This window comes from Pan paniscus, chromosome X (assembly GCF_029289425.2).
Source record: "Pan paniscus chromosome X, NHGRI_mPanPan1-v2.0_pri, whole genome shotgun sequence".
Taxonomy (NCBI): domain Eukaryota; kingdom Metazoa; phylum Chordata; class Mammalia; order Primates; family Hominidae; genus Pan; species Pan paniscus.
In genome coordinates this window covers 2,549,023-2,576,844 of record NC_073272.2, presented here as the reverse complement: position 1 = coordinate 2,576,844, position 27,822 = coordinate 2,549,023, and the positions used below count along the sequence as shown (strand labels likewise).

The following is a 27,822-nucleotide window of genomic DNA, read 5'->3' as shown; positions in this document are numbered from 1 at the left end:
AGAACTTATCCATCAAGAAATCAGTGGAGCAACAAACAAGAATGAATATGGCTCCCATTCCTCCAGGAGTGTGTAGATAGGGCATACCTCTGCGCTCTCATTAATTCCCTTTCCAACACAGACATGTGCTTCAAAAACAAGTAAACCGGGGCTTCAACGAGTAATTAAATGTCCGAGGTCACCTCTGACTCCAACACCAACAAAAGCCCTCAAAATAGCTACTGTCTCCTGCCTCCAATAAGAAACTGAACCAAAAATAATAAGGCAAAGAAGGAAGAGGCAGAAAAAATCCACCAGCCAAGGCCAGAGGTGGAGATGATAGGTTGCATGCTGCATCCTGCATTCCTCACAGCGTAGCAACAGCAGCTGGAGAACAAGGACCCACAGGAAGAGATGGGGTCAGAGGGCCCGGATTACAAAGGTGATATGCAGCCTTTTCTATTATCCTGAGGCTTATGAGGAGCTATTTGAGGGTTCCAAAACCTGTAAGAAGGTCTCATCTCCATTGCCAGGGAGGGCCCTCTGGCTGTCTAGAGAAAAGGATGATGCAAGTGAATTGGCCCAAAGCAAGGTGCAGAGGACAACACACAGGAATGGCAAAGTGATCAGTGATTGATCGCCACCTGTGCTGGTTTTATAGTTCTTCACGAGGGCATCAGTGACAACTAAGAGAAATGGCAAAGCGATCAGTGACTGATAACCACAGGCTCTGGTTTTTTACCCCTTCATGAGGATCTCAGTGACAACTGAAAGAAATGACAGAGTGATCAATGATTGATAACCATGTGCATGGCCTTTTTATCTCTTCATCAGGACGTGAGTGACAACTATGCGAACTGGCAAAGTGATCAATGATTGATAACGATGTGCGCTGCTTTTTTTAATCTCTTCATGAGGATCTCAGTGACAACTAAGAGAAATGGCAGAGTGATCATTGATTGATAACCACGTGTGCTGGCTTTATAGCTCTTCATGGGGACCTCAGGGAAAACATGAGGATTAATGGGTGTTATAGACGGATGATAACCCATCCTGAAACGCCTAGGATGAAACCCTACCCCACAGAACCTCTGAATGTGTCTGCATTTGAAGATGGGGTCTTTAAAGAGGTGATTATGGTAAAATGAGGTCACTAGGGTGGGTCCTAATACCGTAGCACTGCTGGCCTCACTACAAGAGGAGATGAGGACACAGACACACACACACAGAAGGATGACCTTGTGGAGATACAGAGAAAGACAACATCTACAAGCCAAGGAGAGAGGCGTCAGGAGGAACCAGCCCTGCCCACACCCAGATCTCAGATTTCCAGCCTCCAGGACTGTGGGAGAGTAAATGTCTGTTGTTTAAGCCGCCCAGTCTGTGGGACTTTGTTATGGCAGCCCCAGCAGAAAAACACAGTAGTATTCAAATAAATGAGTTATCCTATTATGGGCTGAATTGTGCACCTCCAAAATTCATATATGAATATCATAACCTGCAGGACCTCAGAATGTGACTGTATTTGGAGATGGGGTCTTTAAAGAAGAGATTAAGATAAAATTAAGTCACTAGGGTGGGCTCTGATCCAATAGGATTGGTGTCCTTATAAGAAAGGAGATTAGGCCAAGCGTGGTGGCTCACGCCTGTAATCCCAACACTTTGGGAGGCCAAGGCAGGTGGATCACCTGAGGTCAGGAGTTCAAAACCAGCCTGACCAACATGGAGAAACCCCATCTGTACTAAAAATACAAAAATGAGCCGGGCATGGGGGCGGGCACCTGTAATCCCAGCTACTCAGGAGGCTGAGGCAGGAGAATCGCTTGAACCCAAGAGGCGGAAGCTGCAGTGAGCCGAGATTGCACCATTGCACTCCAGCCTGGGCGACAAGAGCAAAATTCCATCTCAAAAAAAAAAGAGGCGATTAGTACACAGACACACACAAAGGGAAGACCCTGTGAGGACCAAGCCCAGGAGAGAGGCCTCAGGAGGAACCAGCCCTGCCCACACCTACCTTGATCTCAAACACAAAAGAGAATGCAGACAGGGCTGCATTTAGAGTGAGAGTTTTATGGAACTACTGGATACCCTGTTTCTCTCTTTGGTTTAGAGTGGAGGGAATACTGACCACAGTCACACAATGACAAGACAACACCAGTTGGCACACGAGCTCTCTCCAGCAACAAGGGATCCGAGACTCAGACTTCTGCTTTGGAACAAAAATGTGCACCTCCTGAAGGTTAGCCGCTTCCCATCCAGGACACTGTAAAACCCATCTAAAGTGCAAAGACAGACCAGCAGATTGAAATAGAACAGAAGATGAAACATTGATTGACAGGGCTTAGCTTCCACATCGCCTTGCCTTGAAGAAACAACTGGTGATCAAGTCCTGGTGCGGCGCCAGACGCCAGAGAACATCCACAATTATCCAATGCTACTGCATTCAAAGAGGGAGTTTCCACTCCAAGTGCCACTGCGGCGGACACTTTCAGCAACGGCATGGAGTGGAAAAACAGCAAGAAAACCTGTCACTGCACTACAGCCCACAAAAAGGAGACATTGTCACAAAATCAAGTCCAGTCTGGAGATTACAGTGGCTGAGAATTTTATGAATCTGTGACAACAGTTTCTTTCTACCCCTTGCCTGCCCCCCTGCACTCAAGGAATCTTCTGATCACCCCCCAAAATAACCTTAGCAGCTTCCTTCTCAGCCCTTTTCTACTCAAAGGTGGTTTTTGTTTTCTGCAAAGAGTTGAGTCTTCTCTTCTGGCACGAGGCTGACCAAGATGTATGCGAATGTCCGTCTTGAATGCTGCTATTATACAGACCCTAGCAGGCTTGGGGAAATGTGTGGCTTTCACTTTAGAGAGCTCCAAACGCGTCCCTAGAACAGAGAATCTTTTCTGCCATTCCTTGGAACAGACTCTTCCAGTACACCTCATGAAAACAGCCCTTAAGATCCCTGCCCCGACAATTTTCGTCTCTAAGTCCAGAGTGGGAAAAAACAGGAGAGAAGCAGCTCTGTGATTTACCAAATCTCTCCTCTGAATAAAAAAGTCATCTGTTCTGTTTGTGTGTTTTAAATTGCACTCATGGCCAGGCGTGGTGGCTCGTGCCTGTAATCCCAGCACTTTGAGAGGCCAAAGGAGGAGGACTGCTTGAGCCTAGAAGTTCAAGACCAGCCTGGGCAACATAGCAAGACCCTGTCTCTACAAAATTTAAAAAATATACATTTAAAAATAAATACATAAAATGCACTCATAGAATGATCCAGTGTGGTCTGGTACAAGAAGGAGGTGTCTTAACGATTTAATGATAGAAAATAGAACCAGCATCTTTCTTATGGGAAGAGGTTACACTCTGTGTTCACATATCTAGGCCTCTTAAGTCAACCAGTCTATCTGATGGCCACAAAACCCAAGGGCAGGGAGATGGGGCTCACCGGTCCTTGGGGGGGGGCAGGCCTTTCCTGCCATTCTTGCCAGCCAGCCCTCTGCCTGCAGGAGGATTAACCTGGATTCTTATTTTGTTGTTGTTTTTTAGAGACAGGGTCTCACTCTGTCACCCAAGCTGGAGTGCAGTGGTGCAATCATAGCTCACTGCAGCCTGGAACTCCTGGGCTCAGGACCCTCCCACCTCAGCTTCCCTAGTAGCTGGGACTACAGGCAGGTGCCGCAATGCCCAGCTGATTTTTAAATTTTTTTCCTAGAGATGTGGTCTCCCTATGTTGCCCAGGATGGTCTCAAACTCCTGGCCTCAAGCAATCCTCCCGCCTCAGCTTCCCAAAGTGCTGGGATTACAGGCCTGAGCCACCAAGCCGGGCCATCCCTGTATCTGTACCGGAAACAGAAATTAAAACCGTGGTCTGAGTTCTAAGAACTCAAGGCAGCCTCTTCCCAGAGCTTTAGGGCCATTTCAGGAGAACAGACTTCTTCCCATCCGCCTTCCAGGCAGTGACAGTCTCAGGCAGTTCAATGCTATTCCCAAGAAACAAGCCCATTGAAAGTTTCAGGACTATATTTTACAAAAGGAAACTGGTGAGATCCCAAGGCCCCCTTCACTTGCTGTAAATCACCCCCTCCCAGCAGCTGAGGCTGGTATCTCCATTCCCTCCAGCCCCAGAGAGACCTGGGCGAGGCAGTAAGGGGGAGACTCGGGGTTTGGGGCAATCCTGCGGTCAAAGTGGGGTTCTCCCCAGTGCAGACCAATCTCTCACCCAAGCCAGTAGGAACAGGCAGGCTGAACTGAAGGAGCTTGAGCTACTCACCCGACATGGTCAGTGGCGCCGCGGGCAGTGGGCGCGGACCTGCAGACCTGCGCCCAGGAGCAGTGGGTGGACTTCCTCGCCACGAACCCGCAGAGCAGAGGCGCCGTCTCCGGGAATCCGCGTGGATTTCCAGGCCTGGGGGCGACAGCGTGGCAGTCTCGACACCCTCGGCTGCAGGCCCCGCCGGTGTCACCCCCGGCCTCCTACCCACTCCATGTCACCTGCGCCCCACGGGGCCCCTGCCTCCCCCGATGCCCCTGCGACCTCCACGGCCCGCACTTCCTCCTTGGCGCTCCAGGTCAGCCTCGTGCCCTCTGGCCAGGGGCCCCTTGACCCCCTGTCCTCCCCACAGTCACCTGCGACCCCGCTGCGTCTTAACACCCATGCGCCCAGCAACGACAACGCCCCCGGGACACCACCCGACCTCAGCGGTGTCAGCAGCTGCCCCGCCGCCCCGCGCACCTGCTTGGAGTTCTGGGCATCCTCTTCCTCCACCCCAGCTGGCGCCCCCCGGTCACCCCTCTCCACTCCCTGGACCACCCCTGCGCTCCCGGACGCCAGTATCTGCACCTCCTCCGAGCTTGGGCTGCCTCTGCCCGCGCCCCCCGGCCAGGTGTCCCCTCCCTCGTCACTCCAGTGCAGCCCCCCGGCCTACCCCTGCGCCTCTCGCCGCCCCTCCTCCCCGACCCGGCCTGCCGCCCATCCTCCCCAAGCGCCCCCGAGCCCCCTCCACGCTCTGCACCTCTCCCTTGCCCCTCGCTCCGGCAGCCTCTGCCTTGGGCCCGCGCCCCCCTCCCCAAGCCTCCCAGCCCTACGCCCCCGCCCCGTCTGTCCTCCGTACTGGGGCAGCCTCCGTCTCCCCGCGCCCCGCCGCGCCTGGACGGCCTGTATTCCCCAGCACTCGGTGCCGTGGCTCGGCGCACTCACCCCTAAGCGCTCCTGGCCTACTCCCGCGCCCCGCACCCCTCCCCTCCTTCGCGCTAGGGCAACCTCTGACCTCCAGCCCCCGGCGCCCCTCGCCCCTCCTTTGCACTCCAGTCCGGCGCCCCTCCCCCAGCCCCCAGCCTCGGCCTCTGGGTTGCGCCCCCGCCCCGCTGTACGCCACCCACCCTCGAGACCTCCTAGGCGTTCGGGCAGCCTCTGCGCCCCCCGGCCCCCCGCCGCGCCCAGGCCTCCTCCACTGCCCACGGTCCCCTGCAGCCCCCTACAGCCCCCCGCACCTCTTCCGCGCTCTGGCTGCCTCGGCCCAGAGCCGGCGCTGGAGGCCCCGAGGGCAGCGATTGGCCTCTGTCCGGAAGCCCGGCCCAGCCCCCGCGGGCGCGGGTCCTCTCCTCCTCCCTGCAGCCCCTGCCCGCAAGCCCGCGCGCCGCCTGGTGCCCAGCCCCGGCTGCCGGGAAGAGAGACCCGGGAACCGCCGGGGGCTGCGATCCACGCCCGCGCCCCGCCCCTCGCCCGCCGCGGCCCCTTCGGCAGTCGGCGGTTTCTAGGTTTGGACATTTAACCTTTAATCAGCCAGCCCCAAAGTAAACGTTTGCGATGACTTAAGGCCCTGGGCCCAAGGCCAGCGCGCAGCGAGAGTGGAGGCCGCTCTGGAAGCCTCCCAGAGGGAGAAGGCAGGGCTTATACGCGATCTTGTCGAATGCATGAAAAATGCACGTGCGCGTACTTGCACGCATAAATGAATGAATGAATGAATGAGTGCAGGAAAGAGAGAATAAATGAGTGTTTCAGGCTTCAGCTGTTGAATGCATAGCGAGCGAGTGGCTGTACGCACGCGGTGAGTGCATGTATGCGTGAGTGCATGTATGCGTGAATGCATGTGAGGCGTGAATGAACAAACAACTACTCACGAATGAGCAAGCCAGGAAATGAATGAACCAGTGAATCAATGTTTGCGCCAAGGAGGGAATGAATGCATTCACACATGAATGCATGAGTTGAAGGCATGAATAAGCCAATGCATGTATGAATGAATTTAGAGATAGATGCATGAATGGAGGTGTGACTGTGTGGAAAATATAAGTGAATGCATGCATGCATGCATGAAGGCATGAATCTATGAATGAGTGAATGAATGAGTTGAATGCATGAATGATTGAGTGAACAAGTGAATTCATGCATGCATAGTGCATGAATGGGTGAAAGGTGAATTCATGCATACATGAGTGAGTGCATGAATAAGTGAACAAGTGAACTTATGCATGCATGAGTGACTGCATGAGTGAATAAACAAGCGAATTCATGCCTGCATGAGTGAGTGCATGAATGAGTGAACAAGCGAATTCATACGTGATTGAGTGCATGAATGACTTAAGAAGTGAATTCATGCATGTATAAGTGCATGTATGAGTGAGTAAACAAGTGAATTCACGCATGCATCAGTGCATGAATGAGTGAACAAGTGAGTTCATGCCTGCATGAGTGAGTGTATGAATGAGTAAATAAGCGAATTCGTACAAGCATGAGTGAGTGCATGAATGAGTGAGAGAACAAGTGAGTTCATGCCTGCATGAGTGAGTGCATGAATGAGTGAGTGAACAAGTGAGTTCATGCCTGCATGAGTGAGTGAATTCATGCATGCAGGATTGATTGAGCACGTGAAGGCATGCATTTATACAGGAATGAATGTGTGTGTGAGTGAATGAAGAGAATACATGACAAGTGAATACGTGGCCGAATGACTGAGTGAATAAATATATATGAGTACAGGAATGAGCGGAACAAACTAGCATGTGTGTTAATGCACACACACGAGTGAATGAGTGAAGACTGCATACACTTCAGGAATTAATGTATTATGTATGAGTGAATGAATGAATTGAATGCATGGACAAGTTAATGGATGCATGAATGAATAAGTGAAAGTGTGAATGCATGCATGCATGCATGAGTGAATTAAGTGAATGAATCAATGAATGTGTGAATGCAAGCATGTATGAGTTCATGAGTTGAATGAGTGATGATTGTGTGAGTGCATGCATGTATGAGTTGAATGAGTGATGATGGTGTGAGTGCATGCATGTATGAGTTGAATGAGTGATGATGGTGTGAGTGCATGCATGTATGAGTTGAATGAGTGATGATGGTGTGAGTGCATGCATGTATGAGTGCATGAGTCGAATGAGTGAACTTACTTGGAGAAGAGCCTTCACGTGTCCATCCGAAAGAGACAGCAAAGGAACCCAGATTCTTGCCGAAACTGTCAATGGCAATCAATGCAAGCTACAGTCAGGCCTTCCTGATCTAGATGAATACCTAGGATGATCGATGGTCTGTGGATACCAGGCACTGTGCTGAGGGCTGTTCCTGCATCAGCTCAGCCTTGGGGACAGGTATCGGTGGTGTTTTTAGCTCTACTTCATAGATGGGGCCAGAGCTGTAAATAAACAGTGGAGGCTATCTCTGACCTCCAGCAGGCTACAGGCAAGAATTTAACTCATGACTACTGGAGCTTTGTAAGATATCTGCAGGGCATATTAAGCATCAAGAAGGCATCTTTATTTATTTTTATATGTTATTACAACATGTTTTTTTCTGCATTCGTTTGTTTTAAACAGGTTGACATATCCAATTTTACTGATTTATTTTATTTTATTTGTGTAAATTTATGGGGTAAAGTGCAATTTTGTTACATAGATATACTGAGTTGTGGTGAAGTCTGGGTTTCCAGGGTAAGCATCACCTGAATAGTGTACATGGTACCTATTAAGTAATTTCTCATTCTCCACCATCCTCTCACTCTCTCACCCTTTTGTATCTCCAGTGTCTATTAATCCACTCTCTATGTCCATGTGGACATATTATTTAGCTCCCACTTATGAGTGAGAACACGTGGTAATTGATGTTCTTTTTCTCAGTTATTTGACTTAAGATAATGGCCTCCAGTTTCATCCATGTTGCTGCAAAAGATAGAATTTCATTCTTTTGCATGGCTGAATATGATTCCATTGTACACATAAATCACATTTTCTGTATCCAATCACCTGTCGATGAGCACCTGGGTTGACTCCGTATCTTTGCTATTGTGAATGGTGCTGTAATAAACATATGAGTGCAGGTGTGTTTTTGATATAATGACTTGTTTTCCTTTGGGTGAATACCTTGTAGTGGAATTGTTAGATCAACTGGTAGATAAAATTTTAGTTCTTTGAGAAATCTCTGTATCATTTTCCATAGGGGGTCCACTTTCAAATCCTTCCAGCCCCTGAGGCATTGGGGAAATCCTTAGGAGCCAAGAAGTGCCCCGGCGGAGCCCCCTTTGCCAGTACGACCTCAGTTTTCTATCCTCTGGATGCCAGCCCCAAAGAAGAGAAATGCCAGGATGAAGCTGGCCCCTCCAAGGAAGTCTCAGTTCTTGTGCAAGGAAGGGGAGACTCTCCCAGCTTCTATGCTTTCTCCTTGTTGGCTCCAATAGTCGCCAGATGTCTGCACAGCCTTGTGCTGCCAACTCGTTCCATGGGGCCTGTGTTGGCTTCTCATTGCTCCAGCAGGGAAAGACTCAGACAGCTCCTGCCTCCTGGACTGTTCAGAATGATGTGACTGTCAACCTGATCCCTTTCCCAAGGTTAGATGGAAGTTAGTACTGGAGTTTTTCACCAAGGCGTTTGTGGCATTCAGGGCTGGATTCTCTGAGGTGGGCCCATCCTGTGCACTGTAGGGTGTTGAGCAGCATCCCTGGGCTCCATCTGCCGGGTGCCATTGGCACACTTTCCAGTAGTGACAATTAAAACTGACCTCAAACATTGCACAGTGTCCCCTGGTAGGAGCAGGGGCAGAATCATTCTTAGGCTGTAAGCCACTGTTTAGATAGATGATAAATAAATAGATAGATAATGGATAGATAAATAGATCAGTAGATGCATGATAGATGATACATAGGTAGATGATAGATGAGATAGGATGAATGGACAGATAGATGATAGATAGGATGGAGAGATAGATAGGTGATAAATAGATGATAGATAGATATAGAGATACATAGATACACACATATATGGAGATAGATGATAAATAGATAAGAGATTGATGATGATGATGATGATAATGAAGAAGAAGATAGACAGGAAGACAGATATTAGATAAATGGTAGATAATAAATAATGATGGATGATGGATGATGGATGGCTAGATGTATAGATATAATAGATAAATGATACATAGGTAATAGATAAATGATGATAGATGAATCGGTGGATAGATGGATACATAGATAGACAATAGATAGAGTCTTTCTCAACTTTATCACTAATAACATTTAAGTTGAATGACTGTGGGGGCATCCTGTGCACTGCAGGGTGTTGAGCCGCGTCCCTGGGCCCCACCCACCAAGTGTCAGGAGCACTGCTCTTCTCTCTGGAACAGGGGTCTCCAAAATAGAATCTCAGGCTGCGTTTTGCTGAGAACCCTCACCCCATCTTTTGATTTTGAATTCGGGGTGAGATGTGCAGGCTCAGTCCTGGTCCGGCAGCATCAGCATCACCTGGGAAACTGTGTCATGCACATTCTTAGGCATCCGAACTCTGAAATCAGAACCCTGCGTCTCGGGGCTTCCCCCGACCCCGCTATGTGAACCAGGCCTCCAGGAGTTCCTAATGCGCAGGCTTGAGAGGCACTGCTTGCATTTCTGAGATTTGAGGGTGTTGGGGAGGGGTAGCTGGAGCCAGGAGGGCCGGAGACAGTGGAGCATGGATTTGGCAGAGATAGAAAAGGGTTGAGGCAGCCAGAGAGAAAGAGACGTTGGCAAAATTGCAGGCATGTTTAAACAGCATGTTTAGGGCATGGAGGAGGCCTCGGTCTCCCAACACAAACAAGGGTAGGTGTTGCACCATTCTCTGCCCCATAAATCACCCCACCCCTCCTCACCCGCCTGTTTCTCCCGTTCCACTGAGAATTGGTGCTCCGAAAGCAGAGTATAAGGCACTAAGTCACAAGGCAACCCTCATGATCCCCGGGCAAAAGGGTAGCTCCGTCTTTAAACCTGGAGGAGGCGTCTTCCCCTGGGGGTTGCCGGGCTTCTGTTCTTGTGTGTGTTGGTCTCCAGGAAGCCATGGAGAGCTTGGCAGCAGGTAAGCTTTGTCATGGGTGCATTCAGAGTAAACCTTTCTCTCCTCCCTGTTGCCGGGAATAGGTGTGTGCCAATTTTCCTAGGGAGGCATTTGAAGAAAACGTCAAGACATTTATATGCCTGGGACAACTTTATTGGAGAGTTAGTTACAAGACCTTTTTAAAATTACATGTGTGCTGGGAAAGGAAGGATTGAAACCCGGCAGGCAGCTGGGCATGGTGGCTCATGCCTGCCATCCCAGCACTTTGGGAGGTAAAGGCAGGAGGATCACGTGAGCTCAGGAGTTCAAGAACAGCCTGGCCAATATAGTGAGATCCCTCTGACTTTACAAAAAATTTTTAAAAAATTAGCCGAGAGTGTTGGCACACGCCTGTTGTCCCAGCTACTCAGGAGGCTAAAGTGGGAGGATCGCCTGAGCTCAGGAATTCAAGACCAGCCTGGCCAATATAGTGAGATTCCCCTCATCTTTACAAAAAATAAAAATAAAAAAATTAGCTGAGAGTGTTGGCACACGCCTGTAGTCCCAGCTACTCAGGAGGCTAAGGTGGGAGGATTGCTTGAGCCTGCGAGTTCAAGGCTGCAGTGAGCCATGATCGGCACTCCAGCCTGGGTGACAGAGCAAGACTCTGTCTCAAACAACAACAACAAAAAATCAAACTCAGAAGGCACAGAACAGATGTTTGTGCCAAGCTACTTGATTGCACGACATGATTGTGACAAAGGTTCTAAGAATTGAAGACAAATACAGAATGAGAGAACACATTTGCAATACACAGAACATGCATTTACATGTATGTGTGTGGGTCACAACTACAATTACATCTCAATGTTTTATATTTTGGTAAAGAGTAACATAATAATATATAATATATAAAGAACTACATTGGCAAACAACTTGACACAAAATAAGCAAATGATTTGCAGCACATGCTACTGGCTACCCAGTCAACCATCATTTTTCCTTATTGTTGGTGGAGCCTGTATTTTTTCCCAGGGTTCCTTCATGCTTTCTCATGCTTTTTTTTTTTTTTTTTTTTTTTTGAGAGGGAGTCTCACTCTGTTGCCCAGGCTGGAGTGAAATGGCACGATCTTGGCTCACTGCAACCTCCACCTCCCAGGTTCAAGCGATTCTCCTGCCTCAGCCTCCCAAGTAGCTGGGATTACAGGCGCCCACCACCATGCCTGGCTAATTTTGTATTTTTAGTAGAGACGAGGTTTCACCATGTTGGCCAGGTTGGTCTTGAACTCCTGACCTTAGGTGATCCTCCTGACTCAGCCTCTCAAAGTGTTGGAATTACAAGTGTGAGCTGCCATGCCTGGCCTACACCTGATTACTTTTAGTTAGGGGCTGTGTGTAAATCAGGGATGAGGAATTGGGGTTGATCCCTGAAAGAATGTCTTTGCTCTTAAAAGAGAAAATCTGGGAGGAAATGATCCTAATTGGGCCTCCAGATATTAGTGGATGAGGCTGTGATGGCTGGGGGTACAGCAGCCATCTTCTGCCATGAGTGAAATGGGCCGATGACTTATGAAACACAGGACTGCAAGACACAGAGAACCTGGCTACTGGAGGACATTGTTAAGCCCTCAAACTGACCCAGCCCAGAGGTCCTGAATCTAAGTACATCTTGTTACAGATGCTGTCTTTATTGCTTCAACCATTTTGAGTTGGCAGAGATAGAAAAGGATTGAGGTGGTCAGACAGGGAGGGAGACTGATAAAACTGCAGAGATTTCAGGGGGAAAGTGCCATCATTTATAACATCAAGCAGAAATTGTGAAACATGTTGGTCACAGGATTCCTTTGCCTTCTTTTTTTGTTTTGTTTTGAGACAGAGTCTCTCTCTGTCTTGCCCAGGCTGGAGTGTAGTGGCGTGATCTCAGCTCACTGCAGCCTCCACCTCCCGGGTTCAAGCAATTTTCCTATCTCAGCCTCCCGAGTAGCTGGGACTACAGGCACGTGCCACCACACACGGCTAATTTTTGTATTTTTAGTAGAGACGGGTTTTCACCATGTTGGCCAGGCTGGTCTCGAACTCCTGACTTCAGGTGATCTGCCCGCCTCGGCCTCCCAAAGTGCTGGGATTACAGGCATGAGCCGTCGCACCCTGCCTCTTTTGCCCTCTTAACAACGATTAAGGGCCTAGAGGAACTTTTGTTTTTGTGCATTGTAAATGTCTACATGTTCTGTAATTAAATTATATTGCATTAAATTTAATGCTGTAATAAATTAAAATTAATATTTCTATATTTTCTAAAATTAAAATGAAGCTTTTGACTATTTAATAATTTTAAAGATAAATCCACTACATTTTACATAAATAACGTAATTTTATGAAAAATGGGATATATTTTTTCAAACAGAAAAATTTTCATAGGGGAAGAGTGTACTATTTTACATGTTTACAAACATGAGGAGACGATGAGTTTCTCAGATCAACATTCCTTATGTTGTTCAGGTTAAAGTAGATGAAGAAAATCTAGCCTCACAAAGATACATAGTTAGAAAAAGTATTTTAGTAATCTTTTCAAATAACTGTGAATGTTCTCCTTTGATGACAAAACTTGATCATCAATAGCTTCTCAAAGATAAGGTAGTGTGGAATCTGAAATCCTATCACTGAATTTTTAAAGTCTACACATTTAAAACCCACAGGTTTATCTTAAGCTTCAGACAAACCTTTTATCCATTCATGATTCTGCCACTTCACACATGGGTCATTTGTAGAATATTGGTTCATTGAGTTATGGAGGTCTTCCAGATGTTTCATTTCATAATATGTATATTTTTTAAAAACACACACATTTGTTAATATCCCTATCCATCTCATCCCAAAAGTCTTTAGCTAGAATACCAAAAGAAAATATCTCCTCTTTAATATTATTAAAGTTGTGGCCTGCACGAGGGCTTCATTCATTCATTTTCCCGTGTGTTTAATAAGTCTTTAGGGCCAGGCGTGGTGGCTCAAGTCTGTAATCCCAGCAATTTGGGAGGCCAAGGTGGGAAAATCACTAGAGCCCAGGAGTTCGAGACCAGCCTGGGAAGCACAGTGAGACCCCGTCTCTACAAAAACAATAAATAAATTAGCCAGGCATGGTAGGACATGCCTGTTGTCCCAGCTACACAGGAAGCTGAGGTGACAAGATCGTTGGAGCCCAGGAGTTTGAGGCTGCAGTGAACCGGGATCACACTGCAGCGCTCCAGCCTGGGCGGCAGAGCAAGACATTGTCTCAATAAATTAATAAATAAGTCTTTAATGAGCATCTACTACATGCCAGTCATGTTTCTGGAAACTGGGGACAAATCCATGCCTTTGTAGCAGTTGCATTCTAGTGGGGACGGAGCCGGGAGAGAAACAATAAAAGGTGATACGTTATCATATGTTGGAAGTTGATAAGAGATAGACAGAAAAGATTAGAACAGAGGATGTGGGTGAGGAAGTGCTCGTAGTGGGTGGGGACCTGCGATTGAAATGATCTCACCTCCCTGCGGCCTCCCTTTGGTCTGCAGCCTCCCTTTGGTCTACAGCCAATGGTGGACAGTGTCAGATTTTGCCCCCAGCCTTCCCACCAGCTCTGCTATGGGATCAAACATTCTATGCTTGTTAGGTCCAAGCACTGTTTTCACTTTTGGTTGGGGAAAAATTGGCAGCTTCTCTTTCCATATGTCATGTCTACATCCCAGCTATTCATAAACAAGCAGTCATGTTTCATGAATACCTGTCTAGCAAGGGGCAGATGAATAGGACGGGGAGCAGGGAGGAGACAGCTGTGAAGCAAAAATGTGACAATGGCTGGCAGGAACCCAGGGAATGCATTGCATTTATATTTGGAACTATGGGGGAAGATGCAGCTTAGATGGAGGCCATTCCAAGTCACCCAAGTGCTCAATGTTCAGAACCAGAATAGCAGGTGGCGTGAAACTCTCTCATGGGCTGAGGCTGGGCAAGCTAGTTCCATTCTCTGACAAGTCTGGTCTTCCGGACTCGGCCCCTGGAAAGCTGCCTTTCTTCCTCATTACCCCTTCTCCTCTCCCCTTACCATGGGATCTTGTGAGCCTTTCTTCAACAGACACAGGCTCCTCCCTGCAGCTTTGTATGAAGTTCATAACTGGGCTCAGATCAAAGTTGTGGTGGAAGCCTTTAGAATTCTGAAGGAAGCAAAAAAGGCATTGAATGACACCCCCAAGACCAACTTTTATGTTTAATGAAAAAAATGTTGCAGCCAGTGGTAACATTTTTTTGAATGTACAATTTAGAAATGTCCACTGGGTGTCGCATGGCCCTGCTGGGAAACTAAATGCTACAAGATAGTGAAGCGTACACACTTTTTACCGTGATAAGCTAGTTTCATAGCTATGCACAAACTGACCATCGCTGAACTAATAACTGAGCACTATTTGAGAGACTATCTTTGTACACCTCTCAAATTCTGCAGTTACTGTTTTGACCTTTAAGTACCAGTCCCTGACGGGCACATGGTAGGGGTTATAATACGCTATACCTCCCCAGTCATCCCTGGAACTCTAATTCTATCTTTATAAACAACTCATTATCACTGACATCCTTTTTTTTTGACAGGGTCTTGCTCTGTCACCTGGGCTTCAGTGCAATTGTGCAATCAGAGCTCACTGCTGCTTCAACCTCCCAGGCTCAAGCAATTCTCCTGTCTCAGCCTCCGAAGTAGCTAGGACCATAGGCATGTACTACCACGCCCAGCTAATTTTTTAATTTTTTTGTAGAGACAGAGTCTCGATATGTCGCCAAGCTTGGTCTCAAACTCCAAGGCTCAAGTGCTCAAGTGATCCACCCACCTCGACCTCCCAAAGTGCTGGGATTACAGGTATGAGCCACCACATCCAACCAACATCCATTTTTATGTGTACATGTGTAAAGTATGTACATTATTTTAAAAGGCTGGGCGCAGTGGCTCACGCCTGTAATCCCAGCACTTTGGGAGGCTGAGGCGGGCAGATCACCTGAGGTCAGGAGTTCAAGACCAGCCTGGCCAACATGGCAAAACCCCGTCTCTACTAAAAATACAAAAATTAGCTGGGCATGATGGTGGGTGCCTGTAATCCCAGCTGCTCAGGAGGCTGAGGCAGGGAGAACCGCCTGAACCCGGGAGGCGGAGGTTGCAGTGAGCCGAGGTCGTGCCACTGCACTCCAGCCTGGGCGACAGAGTGAGCCTCCATCTCAAAAATAAATAAATAAGTAAATAAATTACTTTAAAAGCTTATTTTTCTACTAAAATAAAATGATTCAGCAAATAGTATTGTTATTATCTATTACTCCTACTGGCAGTAGGTCTCCCTAATTAGAACATTATTTATTAGCTTTCTAGATTGCTATATTTTGATTGATTGATCATTCTCTGGGTGAAATAATAAATTATTCTCCATTTTCCAGATGTAAAAGGATTACTTCTAAAATCACATTAAATGGAGAAGAATTTAACTAAAGTAATCAATATTAAAAAGATTGTAGGCTTTTGCAATGTTCAAAATATCTATTTTTTTTCTTTTTTAGAGACAAGGTCTCACTCTGTTCCTCAGGCTGGAATGCAGTGGCACAATCATAGCTCACTGCAGCCTTGAACTCCTGGGCTCAAGTGATCTTCCTGCCTCAACCTCCTAAGTAGCTAGGACTACAGGCACACACCACTGCATCCAGCTAATTTTTACAAAATTTTTGTATAGATGGGGTCTTGCTGTGTTGCCCAGGCTGGTCTCCAACCTCTGGCCTCAAGTGATCCCCCCATCTTGGCCTCCCAAAGTGCTGGGATTACAGACATGAGCCACTGCACCCAGCCTGAAAAATCTAATTTTTAAGAGATCTTTGGGTATATATGAATTTTAGTGTGGTCACCCGTTTGTAAAATTTTTAGTATTTTAATTATTAAATTTAGTGACAATTAATATCCAAACACTCCCTCTTTTTTATTTTGAATATTTTGTGAAATTGTTGTACAGTTTATTTTAAAAGAACTTTCATACTACAGACCTAAGGATAATATATTGAAAAAATAAAATTTCTGAAGCTATAAGGCCTCCTTAATACAATATATTGTTTTTATTTTACAGGAGATACACACACACGTATATAATATATGTATTTTTCCTTTTGCACGAAAATGTTGTGATTAAAGCTTGAACGTCATTAGAATCACAAGATAACACAAGTGTCCTCCTTAGCTAAACTAATGAGCCTATTTCCATTTGGATTTGTGCATCCCAATAATTTTTTTCTCTGCAGCCTCAAGGTCTCATTTGCATAGAAAGGTTATGAAATGAAATAAAATCCATGGTCCTCACCACACAACATGACTTCTGCACAGAAAACATACAGTAGGAAAAGTCTGAACTCTTTAGCAAGCCCTCAAAGGCAAAAAGTGGCATCTGTGGAGTCAAGAAGCAAGTATCACCTTGACTCAAATACCTCATATAACTGCAGAATCCCTCACTTTATCCATTTGAAGGAAAATTGTCAACCCTGTGGTTTGGATCAATGAAGCCAAGCAAACAGGACAGCTGCCACTTTTGCATAGTACTCTTAGAAGATGTATTTCAGATCTGTCAGATGGCATTAAAAAATCTCCTCTAGGTCTCAGTCCGATGTCAGAATGATAAATTTCAGAAAAACCAAGCTGCCCACTTCTGACTGTTTTGAACTTCATAGTAGAAGATATCAGAATCTTGTCATCTGCTATTTCTACCAAAGCAGGGAAGCTTTCCAAAACTGGTGCTTCATCACAAGTTTATGGGCGAAAAGAATCAAATGTATTTCCTTCCTTCCTTCCTTCCTTCCCTCCTGCCTCCCTCCCTCCCTCCCTCTCCTTCCTTCCTTCCTTTCTTCCTTCCTCCCTCCCTCCCTCTCCTTCCTTCCTTTCTTCCTTCCTCCCTCCCTCCCTCCCTCTCCTTCCTTCCTTCCTTTCTTCCTTCCTCCCTCTCTCCCTCCCTCCCTCCCTCTCTGTCTCTCCCTCCCTCCCTTCCTTCCTTCCTTTCTTCCTTCCTTCCTCCCTCTCTCCCTCCCTCCCTCCCTCTCTGTCTCTCCCTCCCTCCCTTCCTTCCTTCCTTCTTTCTTTGAGAGTCTCAGTCTGTTGCCCAAGCTGGAGTGCAGTGGTGCTATCGCAGCTCACTATGGTCTTGAATTTCTGTGTTCAAGTGATCCTCCCACGTAGCTGGGACTACAGGTGTGCACTACGACGCCCAGCTGATTTTTAAATCGTTACTAGAGATGGGGTCTCACTATGTTGCCCAGGCTGGTCTTGAACTCCTAGGCTCAAGCAATCCCCTCACCTAGGCCTCCCAAAGTGCTGGGATTACAGGTGTGAGCCACTACGCCCAGCCTAATTTTTTGGAAAACTATACCCAAGCCACTAGTTTTTCAAGGTTAGTTATTACCTTCAAATGATGCTTAACTGACATTTCTGACCATCTAAATGAACTTAATTGAAAAAAAAAAAAAATCCAGGGCTGTATGAATCGACTCTCCAAAAACTTAACTACTCATAGCATACTGGTTGACTGAAAGCGTTACTGATAACAGTTGAACACGTATTTTGTATATGTATTACATACCATATTATTACAATAAAGTAAGCTAGAGGAAAGAAAATGTTATGAAGAAAATCATAAGGAAGATAAAATTAATGAATTTACTATTTATTAAGTGGAAGCGGATCACCATAAAGGTCTTCATCCTTATCATCTTCCCATTGAGTAGATGGAGGGTTGGTCCTGCTGTCTCAGTAATGGCAGAGCCAGAAGCAAATTCACATACAGGTGGACCTAGGCAGTTCAGCCCTGTGTTGTTCAAGGGTCAGCTGTACAGTCAAGGTTATCCTTCTCTAAATTACATGGAGATGACGTTTTATCAAGGCTTTTCTCATCTGTTCAATTCTCACCTTCTCAGCATGAAAACAGAATGCCCAGCAGGTGGTCCTCATGACCCCTCAAAGAGAGGTTCCCCCAAGCAATCATGATTCAAATATTTTCATCTTAAGTAGCTTGAACGTTAGCCTTGTCACCCAGGTGAATTTAGTCTCATGATTAGGTAACTATGTATTTCATATGTTCATAGTCTATCTTGAGCTTTAAAAGAGATTTATGGCATCATATTCACAGCTACGAAGGTTCATAATTTTGGGGCCACTTCTACAGTCATTTCATACAATTTATTTGTGAAATATAGAAAAAAACTATTCAATAATCAAATCCAGTTATTTTTCTCTTACATTTATTTAAAATGATTAAAAATAGTTTATGACAGTTTTAGAAAATGGAATGGATTAAAGGCTAAAAATGTTTAGATTCCATTTAAGTAGGTATGTGTGTGTGTGTGCGTGTGTAAGTAAAAACACAGTTTTCACAAGAATTTAATTAAGCTCATGCTGAAACTCTTATAGGGAAAATAGTAATTGAGCATCAGACATCACCACTCCTGAAAAAAACCTTCTACAAGAATTGAAAAGTGTTGCAGGACCTAATGCTGAAATAGGAAATATGGACTATCTTCAAATTGCACAAATGATGCATGAATCCACATTTGAGACCCGCAACTCCGAGATACCTAATGTGAATGATTAAAGATATTTTACAAACCGGGGAGCCCTTTCGAGTGCTTTCCACTTTCAACCTTCTCTCTTTGAAGACCCCAATTCATAATGGTGAGCATAAAACATGCATACTGGGAATTTTTATGGGCCCCATATATACATTCCAGACTGTACATGAATATCTTGATCTTTGGTTCTGATATTTATGGCAAAGTCTAAATGTTATATGAACATTAACCTTAGTTTACTCAAACTATACCAATATGCCCAAACCATCCTTTTTTCTCTCCCCACAAGTATTTCTAAAAGAGAAGCAAAAAGCTAGTATACTTCTTGGATGCCTAAGGATTTAAGATTTCCTACTCTGATGAATAGAAAAAGTATAAACCAAGGAATGCAATGTTGGTGCCTTAGGAACTAGTACTTACAGAGTATCAAAGACTAAAAATACTACAAAAAGGCTCAACGCCTGATAATCACTATTTCTGTCTCCTATGCGCCAAAACATATCACAACCATATGATTTCCTAGGAAAAAGTATCCCAAGATTTCCCCCAGATGGTTTTAACATCAGTCGTTTTGCACTTAACATTTCAAAATGCAGCCTTATTTTCTTCAGGTAATAATAATTTTATGTGCAGATATATCAAAGCTGAAAGGATGATCAAACCCTGCTTGTGGGTGTCAGAAATAATGCATCCCCACTTCATTGGCAATAATGAATGCTCAATGATTTTTTATATCACTGAAGAATTTAGCACAGGTTCAGCATCTTTGGAACCTCAACAATATTCTTCATCTCCCAGAAGCTGGTAACATCCCCTCCCCACCAAGATACCCTACCTCCCTACTGCTTACTGCTTTGTGCCATCGACATGGTTAAGCGTGTGTGTGTTATTGCACCATGAGGTAGCTGAAGATCTCACAACAGAGAGCCACAGTCTCTTTGTGCAAATGAATAGCCAAACCAACATTGCAAGCAATCCTTTTTTAGAATGCAGGGTCTAGCTGCCTAACTTATCTTTATAACCACATCACATCCAATGAGTTGGGAATGCTTAGTGAGGCAGCTCATGTACTTTACACAGAAGAAAACACACTTTAGGTCATCAAATTGTGTCAAGAATAAAAGGAAATTTCCACAACAGTGATAAACACGGTTCTTGTTTTAGTTGTTTTTCTCAAAGTAATCAGGGGATCTTAACATCTTCAGACATTTTCTGGTTCTGAAAGGAAGATTGGAAACAAATGTCATTGTGGGGGCAAAAAAAAAGTCTATTAAACAAAGAAAAAGAAAACCAAGATCCAATTCTATGCTGTTACAAGAGACTCTTGCTCTAGATTTAGGAGAAGGAAGATTAGAACAGAAAAAAATGAAGCAGAAATGAAGTTGCACATCTTAAATATATACAATGTTTGTCTATCATACTTTAATAAAGCTAGAAGAATGAAAAATCTATTTAAAAAAAAAGAAAACCAAGATCAGACTATGTGCTGTCTACGTGACACTTGCTTTACATTCGGCAGAAGGAAATAGATTAGAACAAATAAATGATGCAGAAATGAAGTTGTACATCTTAAATATATACAATGTTTATTTGTCAACTATACCTCAATAAAGCAGGAAAAATTAAAAATAGAAAATATTTAAAAACTGTTAAAATCATATCTGGAAAAAAATATTAGTTTTCAAAACATTGTTTTTTACATTTTGCCATTTGTTAAGGATTTTGATGATCTTAAATGAATTGAGTAACTTTCTTTTTGGTTAAAACTAATATTTGTAGGAACTTCTTTTTTAGAATATGGCCTTGTTGGTCTTTATAACTTCTGAAGTGATGTTGTCATTTGCTCCGCTTTATAAAATAAAAGCAAAGTATGATTCTTAAAAGTCCACATCAAGTGACAGACATCTGCTTCTATCTGTGCAGCTCTGTTACTACAACTCTTTCTCTACAAAGTGCGCAAGCTTCAGTGTATGGCCTCAGCAGGTACACAGTTCCACAGGTTGTGCACTGCACCACATCACCATGGATATGGTTAGTATACCATGTACGTCATCCTTTAGGAGATAGAGAAAATTAATGACCTAACTAAGGAGAGGTGGACAGCTGGGTACCATTAGCAGCAGCCTGGAACTTTAGAGTCAAGTTCGCAGAGCTCTGAGCCCCATTTGATACCAAACCCATACGTATTTGCTGTCATGCACATATTTCCTAGATAGTATAAAGGCTTTACAGCCAGCGAGGTGATATAGGCCCAGGATCCACATAAATGTCACTGCTCACCCTTGAAGACATCTCCCTAACATCAGCTCACTCTGTCTATATCCTCCTTTCTGATCTCAGGAACTTTAAGGGAGGGGAAGATAAACTTGGTGCTTGGGAATACCTGGTGAGGGTATCATCGAAGTACAATGGAGAAAGTAGACAAAAATACTTACCAGGCAGCCAAAAGGCATGAAAGAGCTTCAAGACATTGTACCTCTTTAGCAAAAACGTGCTTCCTTCCACCTCAGATAAATGGGGCAGGCATCATCCACGTTTTTAAAACTACACCTATTTCAGAAACTCAACTGGCCCCCATTCCAATGATTTTCCTTTTAAAATATTGCACTAAAATATATTTGCCTTGATTATTGAGTTTGTGGGGGACCCCTGTACCCCGCCCTTACATTTTGTGCTTGTGGAGATGGGTGCCTCTCTCTGCTTACTCAGTTTCAGCCCTTGGTTAACAAAGGCTTACAAATCACTGCCACAAAAGCTACTGAAGTTAACACGTGGTGTTCGTTAATGATGGCTGCCATGTTGGGTGAAAGAGTGTTGTCACTGAACCCAAGAATCTGCTCTCAGGTTGCCAGGAAAATAAGGCAGTTTTTCAGTAACTCAGTTTCCTCCTAAAATTTCAGGACGGGGCGTAATGTAGACGGAGGCTCACCCCCAACGGAGGTTCATTAGCTAACGGTTGATACTGCCCATTCACCAGCAGAGGGAGCGCATGGGAAGGTTTTAGGATTTTTGAGGCCAAATGCAAATCCTAAAGCAAACACCGTAGGAATGGGCACCCCTTTCTGGTTTCCTTCGGGGACACAAAGAAGGTATGAGTTAGAGGGCCCTGGGCAAACTCCAGACAGATTCTGACGTGGGTGGCCTGAGGTTTAAACCAAGCCTCCAGAGACACCCAGTTAAAGATCTGAGTCACTCTTTAGGCTATAAAACAATCCCTGACTGTTGTTTCAGAGATTTCTTTAGGGCATCCCCTGCTCTCAAATCCCAAGTGATTCTTCAAACCCGGGAGTGTGGAGCCGGCATTGAACCAGGAAGCCACAGCAGATCTTTCTTCTCCCCTACGGTCTGAGCGCACCTTCGGAATTTCAGAGAGGCTTATAATTGAGTGTTTCGGGAGTTTTCTTTGCGGGTGGGCTTCTGTGCAAAACATTCACATTCAACCCAGATGTTTTTCCTGACCCACCTGTGACGACAATTTCACTGAATACAAAACAGAACAGAACTATATTTGGCTAGTTAAACCAACCGTCATGCTTATAGTCTTGCAATGTAGGTTGGTAATTTTTTTGTTTGTTTCTTTTTCTTTCCTTTTTTCTCCCTCTCTTTTACATTAGACAGATAACGTGCCAGCCTCATTGTAACAAGGTTTAGAGGAAGGTACAGCTCACACCTGACCATGAAAACCCAATTGTTGGCCAGGCACAGTGGCTCACGCCTGTAATCTCAGAACTTTGGGAGGCCAAGGCGGGCAGATCACTTGAGGTCAGGAGTTCAAGACCAGCCTGGCCAACATGGTGAAACCCCATCTCTACTAAAAATACAAAAATTAGCCAGGCGTGGTGGTGCATGCCTGTAGTCCCAGCTGTTCGGGAGGCTGAGGCAAGAGAATCTCTTGAACCCGGGAGGTAGAGGTTGCAGTCCAGCCTCAGCAACACAGTGTAACTCTGTCTCAAAAAGAATAAAAATAAATTTTAAAAAATCACATTATTAGGCAAGTTATGTATATTGAACTTAACCAGAAATAACCTTGCTAGTGACAGACATCTGAAAGTAATTTTTTTTTTTTAAATCAGGCTTAGTAACAAGCAAAACAATGTTTAGAGCCAAACTTACCATGGGTCCTGAAACAATTTCTCCTATTGTTTAGTTTGAAATAACTGGCTGCTGCTCCCAGCAGTGTCACCACCACCACGGATACGATGGGAGACACGATTTTTGCTACCATGTTGCCTGCAGGAGTGGAGAAAAAGCAAGCTCATCTGAGAAAAAAACATGGCTGCAGGAAAACTGCTTAAATATTAGGTTGGTCCAAAAGTTATTGCGGTTTTTGCCATTGAAAGTAATGACAAAAACTGCAATAACTTTTGCATCTATCTAGTAACTTCTCCATCACATCCCTTCCCACCCTTGTATTCACAGAAAAAAAGAGAGAAACTTAATTTAAAAAAAAGAAAAAAAAACCTTAGGAAGTAATTCTGTTTTCACAAAGAGCCAAGCTTGTCAACCACATTTTACCACTGAAGACATCCAAGGCCAGGATTTGCACAGACGAGGCACTTGGCATTTTTGTTTGTTTGTTGAAGTCAATTCATGTATGCCTTTTAATTAATTTTATTTATTTATTTATTTCTTATTATTTTTTGAGACGGAATGTTGCTCTGTCGCCCAGTCTGGAATACAGTGGCGTGATCTCAGTTCACTGCAACCTCCTTCTCCCGGGTTCAAGCGATTCTCCTGCCTCAGCCTCCCGAATAGCTGGGACTACAGGTGTACGCCACCATGCCCAACTAATTTTTGCATTTTTAGTAGAGATGGGGTTTCACCATGTTGGCCAGGCTGGTCTCGAACTCTTGACCTCAGGTGATCCACTCGCCTCAGCCTCCCAAAGTTTTGGGATTACAGAGGGGAGCCACCGCGCCTGGCCTGATTTATTTTTTTAGAGATGGGGTCTCACTATGCCGCCTAAGCTGGTCCTGAACTCCTGGGCTCAAGTGATCCTCCTGCCTCAGCCTCCTGAGTAGTTGGGATGACAGGCACATGTCAAAACTATTTTGTGCCTTTTTAGATGTAGAATGCCCACTCATGCAAAAATATTGTTCCACTAAAAACTGCCAGATAGGCTTGCTTTCAAAGGCATGCTGGAACTCTAGACCCAAGCACACACTAGACACAAGCATCCTCAATGCCTCGATGGCAAATTGCTCCAGAGCTTTGGCACTCCTGCACAAAGAACAAGAAGGAGCTTGATGTGACAAAAATCAACACTTCCAAAGGGAAAAAAGGAAGAAATCACCGTTTCCATTTGAAATAGCCACCCTTTCCATGCATGGCTTTCTTCAGACAGGGTTGAACACCTGGGCCAATACGTGGCATGGCATAGGTGAGGGACACAAGACTGCTCCACGAATGAGGCTGCCATGCTGGGGGGAAGAGTGCTGTCACTGAACGCAAGAACCTGCTCTACGGCTGATGCTGCCACCCGCCACACCCTGCCTCCTGGGAGAGACAGCCCTCTATTCTTCCCCTCCCTACATGAACACGCTCCACAGTATGATTTCACAGTGTTCCCCATCCAGAGGTGGAGCTGCATCTTCATTCTGAAAATCCAGGCTTTAGCCAACAGAATGTCACACAAGTGAAGGCATGGTGGCTCTAAGCCCAGGCACGCTTCTCTTCATGCTCTTGGTACCCTGTCTGGTCACCATGTGATGAAGCCTGGCCTGGCTTCCTGGAGGGATGTGAGAGCCCACATGAAGCTGAGATGAGCCATTCCACCTAAAGTCCCAGATACATAAGAAGACCCAGGAAACATGGTCAAAGCGCTGGCCACACCTACAGTTGACTGCACACAAGAGAGGGAGTTCAGAAGACACCAGGAGGACCACTAGAATGGTGTCAGCCCAAATTGCTGACTCACATAATCACGAACATAATAAATGGTTGTTATTTCCAGCTACTAAGTTTTGGGGTTTTTTGTGACACAGCATAGCTGACTGATCCATACCTTTTCCTCTCTCTCATCTCTTACAAATCAATCAAGTACAATCAATTGTCATTACCAAGTGGTCATCCAAGCTGACTGCTTCTCTTTGCCTCCTTTGCCCAGGCTTTAATTCAGCCTGTCATCATTTCCAGGGAGTACTGAACTGGTCTGAAAGGGTGTCTCCCTGGGTCTTAGTGAGCCCCCTCAGGTCCATTCTTCACCTACATATCAACAGGGGCAGGCTCCTTCCCATGAAGGTTCTATGAAGTGCAGACTCCACCTCTGCTAACCTGGAGGTCTTTCCTGGTCACCATTGCATCCTTCCCTGGTTCCCGTTGCATTCCACATCCTGGCTACGCAATTTCCGGTGTCCCCACGTGTGTATCCAGCTCTACCTAGTGCACCATCTTCCCTGACACCTCACTCTTCTCCTGGGCACCTCCCACCCATATTTTGGGGGATTGGCTTGGATATTGTTCTCTCCAGGAAACCCTACCTCCCTCACCTAACCTAGTCTAGGAGTATCCCTTCTGCCTTGCTACAGGATCCCATATGTTCCAGGAAATTATTCATCAGATTTGACTGCAATTACTTGTTTATTTGCCTTGCCCTTTCCATCTCTGGACCTCACTTTACACCACAGAGGGAAAAAGGTGAAACCATAAATTTTTCTAAGGATGCCAACATACCCCACAAATATTGATACTAGTACTCTGCATGATCATTGAAAGGTAGGGGTCACCTTCAATCACTTTCTCCTCCCCCATAATTGAAAACTCACAAGAGCCTTGGGGTTGGGTGCGTTTACTCTCAACTTAAACTCAAGCAGGTGTCAGCCCAAATCTCTAAGAATATGACCCTTAGGGAATGGGGAACCTGTTCTCCCAACAATACAGGACACAAAGTCAGCCTTGTGGGCTTCAAGTTCTCCCTCCTTTGACCTGAGACGGGATTGACAGTGCACTCTGATGGCTTCTTTGGGCAGAGTGTTCATAACTTCCTTTCTCCTGTCCTTCTTGGGTTTCAAGTTAGTGCTGGTCAAAGAAAGGGGAGTAATGGTGGTACTGGGAGAAATGTAATAGTCTCAGCACTCATTCACAGCCTTGCTTTGAGAGCTAAGGGGCATCTTCTGCAGTGAAAACCAATGCTTGCCTCTCCTTTCTCTGAACTCTGATTGGTCCTGTGCTGAAGGTCAGATATTTTTATTCAGAAGCTACTTTATATACATACAAAGTATGAGTGCTCCATGAAAGTCATGAGGTTGGGAAACAGAAGCCCACACAGCTCCTCCCAGCACTGATCTAGGAGAGTGTGCTCTTATTAAAGGTTGGGACCGGGTGAGTCAATCAGTTACCTTCTGGATTGCCATACGTTGAATGGTGATCTCCACCTGTAAGCGGAAAAGGATGTTCGTGTTTATTCAGCAGAGCTTATGGAGGGCCTTATATTGCCGGGCACTGTTGAGGATGCGACTGTGAACACAGCACACAGATCCCTGTTTTCAGGGAATTTACATTCTTGTGGGGGGAGGGGGACAGCCAAGCAGCATAAGGAGGAGGAATGTGAATGTGTATGCCATGTCTAATGGTCATTAGCAGAATGGGGATAATACCAGGGAGAGGGAGATGCAGCTTTAATTTCAGGATTGGAGAGTCTACATACATGTGCATGCAAAACACGCACAGGCTGACAACCCCATGGACACACATGCACACACACGCCATTCATACACAAGCACATGCAACACACACTGACATGCACAAATGTGTGTGCACATGCATACACACATGCAGCATGCAACAAACGTGCAACACACAGGCAGACAAGCATGCATACACACGTGCACACACACATGCATTTACACACATGTGCAACATGTAAATACAAATGCAACACAGAAGCACAATGCACTCAATGTGCACATCCACACACATGCACATCCCACACACACAGGCAACAAAAGCACATATAAAGCACAATTCGCCTAAACATACACATGTACACATGTGTGCACACACACCGATGTGTGCACGTTAACACCTGTATGCATAAACACATGCATGTACACACAAATATGCACACACAAACACATTCATGTGTGTATGTGCATACCTGTACACACGCATGTATACACACAATCCACATGCACAGATGCACACGATATATTCGTGCAGTATGCACATACCACACGAGCACACCCAGGTGCACACTCCTGCATCTATCCACATGCATACATGTGCTTGCACACCCCTAAATGTATGCATGTGAATGGACACACATGGGAAACATGCAATGCACATGCAACCCAAGCACAAACATGCACACATGCAAAATCCACAAGTACATGCCAACACATCTGTGCACATGCACAAACATGCATGTGCTCAATCCACATGTGTGCACACAGACACTTGCACACATGCACATGAAATCCACATGCACTTATGCACATGATTACAAAAATCCACATGCACATGTACACATGCATGCACACACAATACACACAAGCATACCTGTGTGTGAACACATATGTATACACACACATGTGCACACACATGCAGCCAGTAACACCTGTAAGTGGGCCATAGTTCCTTTGAAGAAATGAAGTCCTCAGGGCATGCACAACATCTCCCCCCAGCATGGATGACCAAGGAAAATGCAAATGAGAGACTCAAACGGCCAGTTAGTTGTGCACTGGATGAAAGCCTCAGCTTCCCATCAGTGCAGACAGTGTGTTAGTTATTTGCAAATGGACAGTTTTGCCTCACATATTCTGTAAGACATAATTCCTTTACCATAAGTATTTCCATAACGAGAGTTGGGTCTATAGCCCCCTCTTCCTGCAGGATAGAAAAGAGACCATGAAATGCTAGATATTGCTCAGGAAGTCTGCATGATCTTACAGAAGCAAGCAGGTCAGCAAACCTGAAGCAAGATGCTCTTAAAAGCTGCAGAGATTCCAATGC

General features: G+C 45.3%; 2 protein-coding genes across 23 annotated transcripts in view; both read right to left on the bottom strand.

Annotated features, from left to right (window-relative positions):
* Nucleotides 1-5,859, bottom strand: part of GYG2 (glycogenin 2) — a 53,477-nt gene extending 47,618 nt beyond the window's left edge. For 4 of the 12 annotated variants that reach the window (XM_063601826.1, XM_063601827.1, XM_063601828.1 and 1 more), the window contains exons 1-2: nucleotides 5,749-5,859; nucleotides 4,247-4,381 (exon numbers count right to left, since the gene is read on the bottom strand). In XM_063601826.1, coding sequence (XP_063457896.1) covers nucleotides 4,247-4,253 — 7 coding nt within the window. In that variant the 5' untranslated portion in view covers nucleotides 4,254-4,381; nucleotides 5,749-5,859. Of the gene's footprint in view, nucleotides 1-4,246; nucleotides 4,382-5,087; nucleotides 5,108-5,355; nucleotides 5,409-5,466; nucleotides 5,580-5,748 lie in introns of those variants that run through there. The other 8 variants (XM_014343374.4, XM_003814388.5, XM_055106326.1 and 5 more) reach the window with 8 other exon arrangements.
* Nucleotides 5,860-18,529: 12,670 nt separating this feature from the next.
* The window catches only part of XG (Xg glycoprotein (Xg blood group)), a 64,770-nt gene continuing 55,477 nt past the window's right edge, over nucleotides 18,530-27,822 (bottom strand). For 5 of the 11 annotated variants that reach the window (XM_063601862.1, XM_063601867.1, XM_034951344.3 and 2 more), the window contains 3 exons: nucleotides 26,211-26,246; nucleotides 22,987-23,103; nucleotides 18,530-20,091 (listed from right to left, as the gene is read on the bottom strand). In XM_063601862.1, the coding sequence (XP_063457932.1) occupies nucleotides 20,075-20,091; nucleotides 22,987-23,103; nucleotides 26,211-26,246 (170 nt within the window). In that variant the 3' untranslated portion in view covers nucleotides 18,530-20,074. Of the gene's footprint in view, nucleotides 20,092-22,986; nucleotides 23,104-26,210; nucleotides 26,247-27,651; nucleotides 27,697-27,822 lie in introns of all 11 variants that reach the window. The other 6 variants (XM_063601861.1, XM_003814386.4, XM_063601864.1 and 3 more) reach the window with 2 other exon arrangements.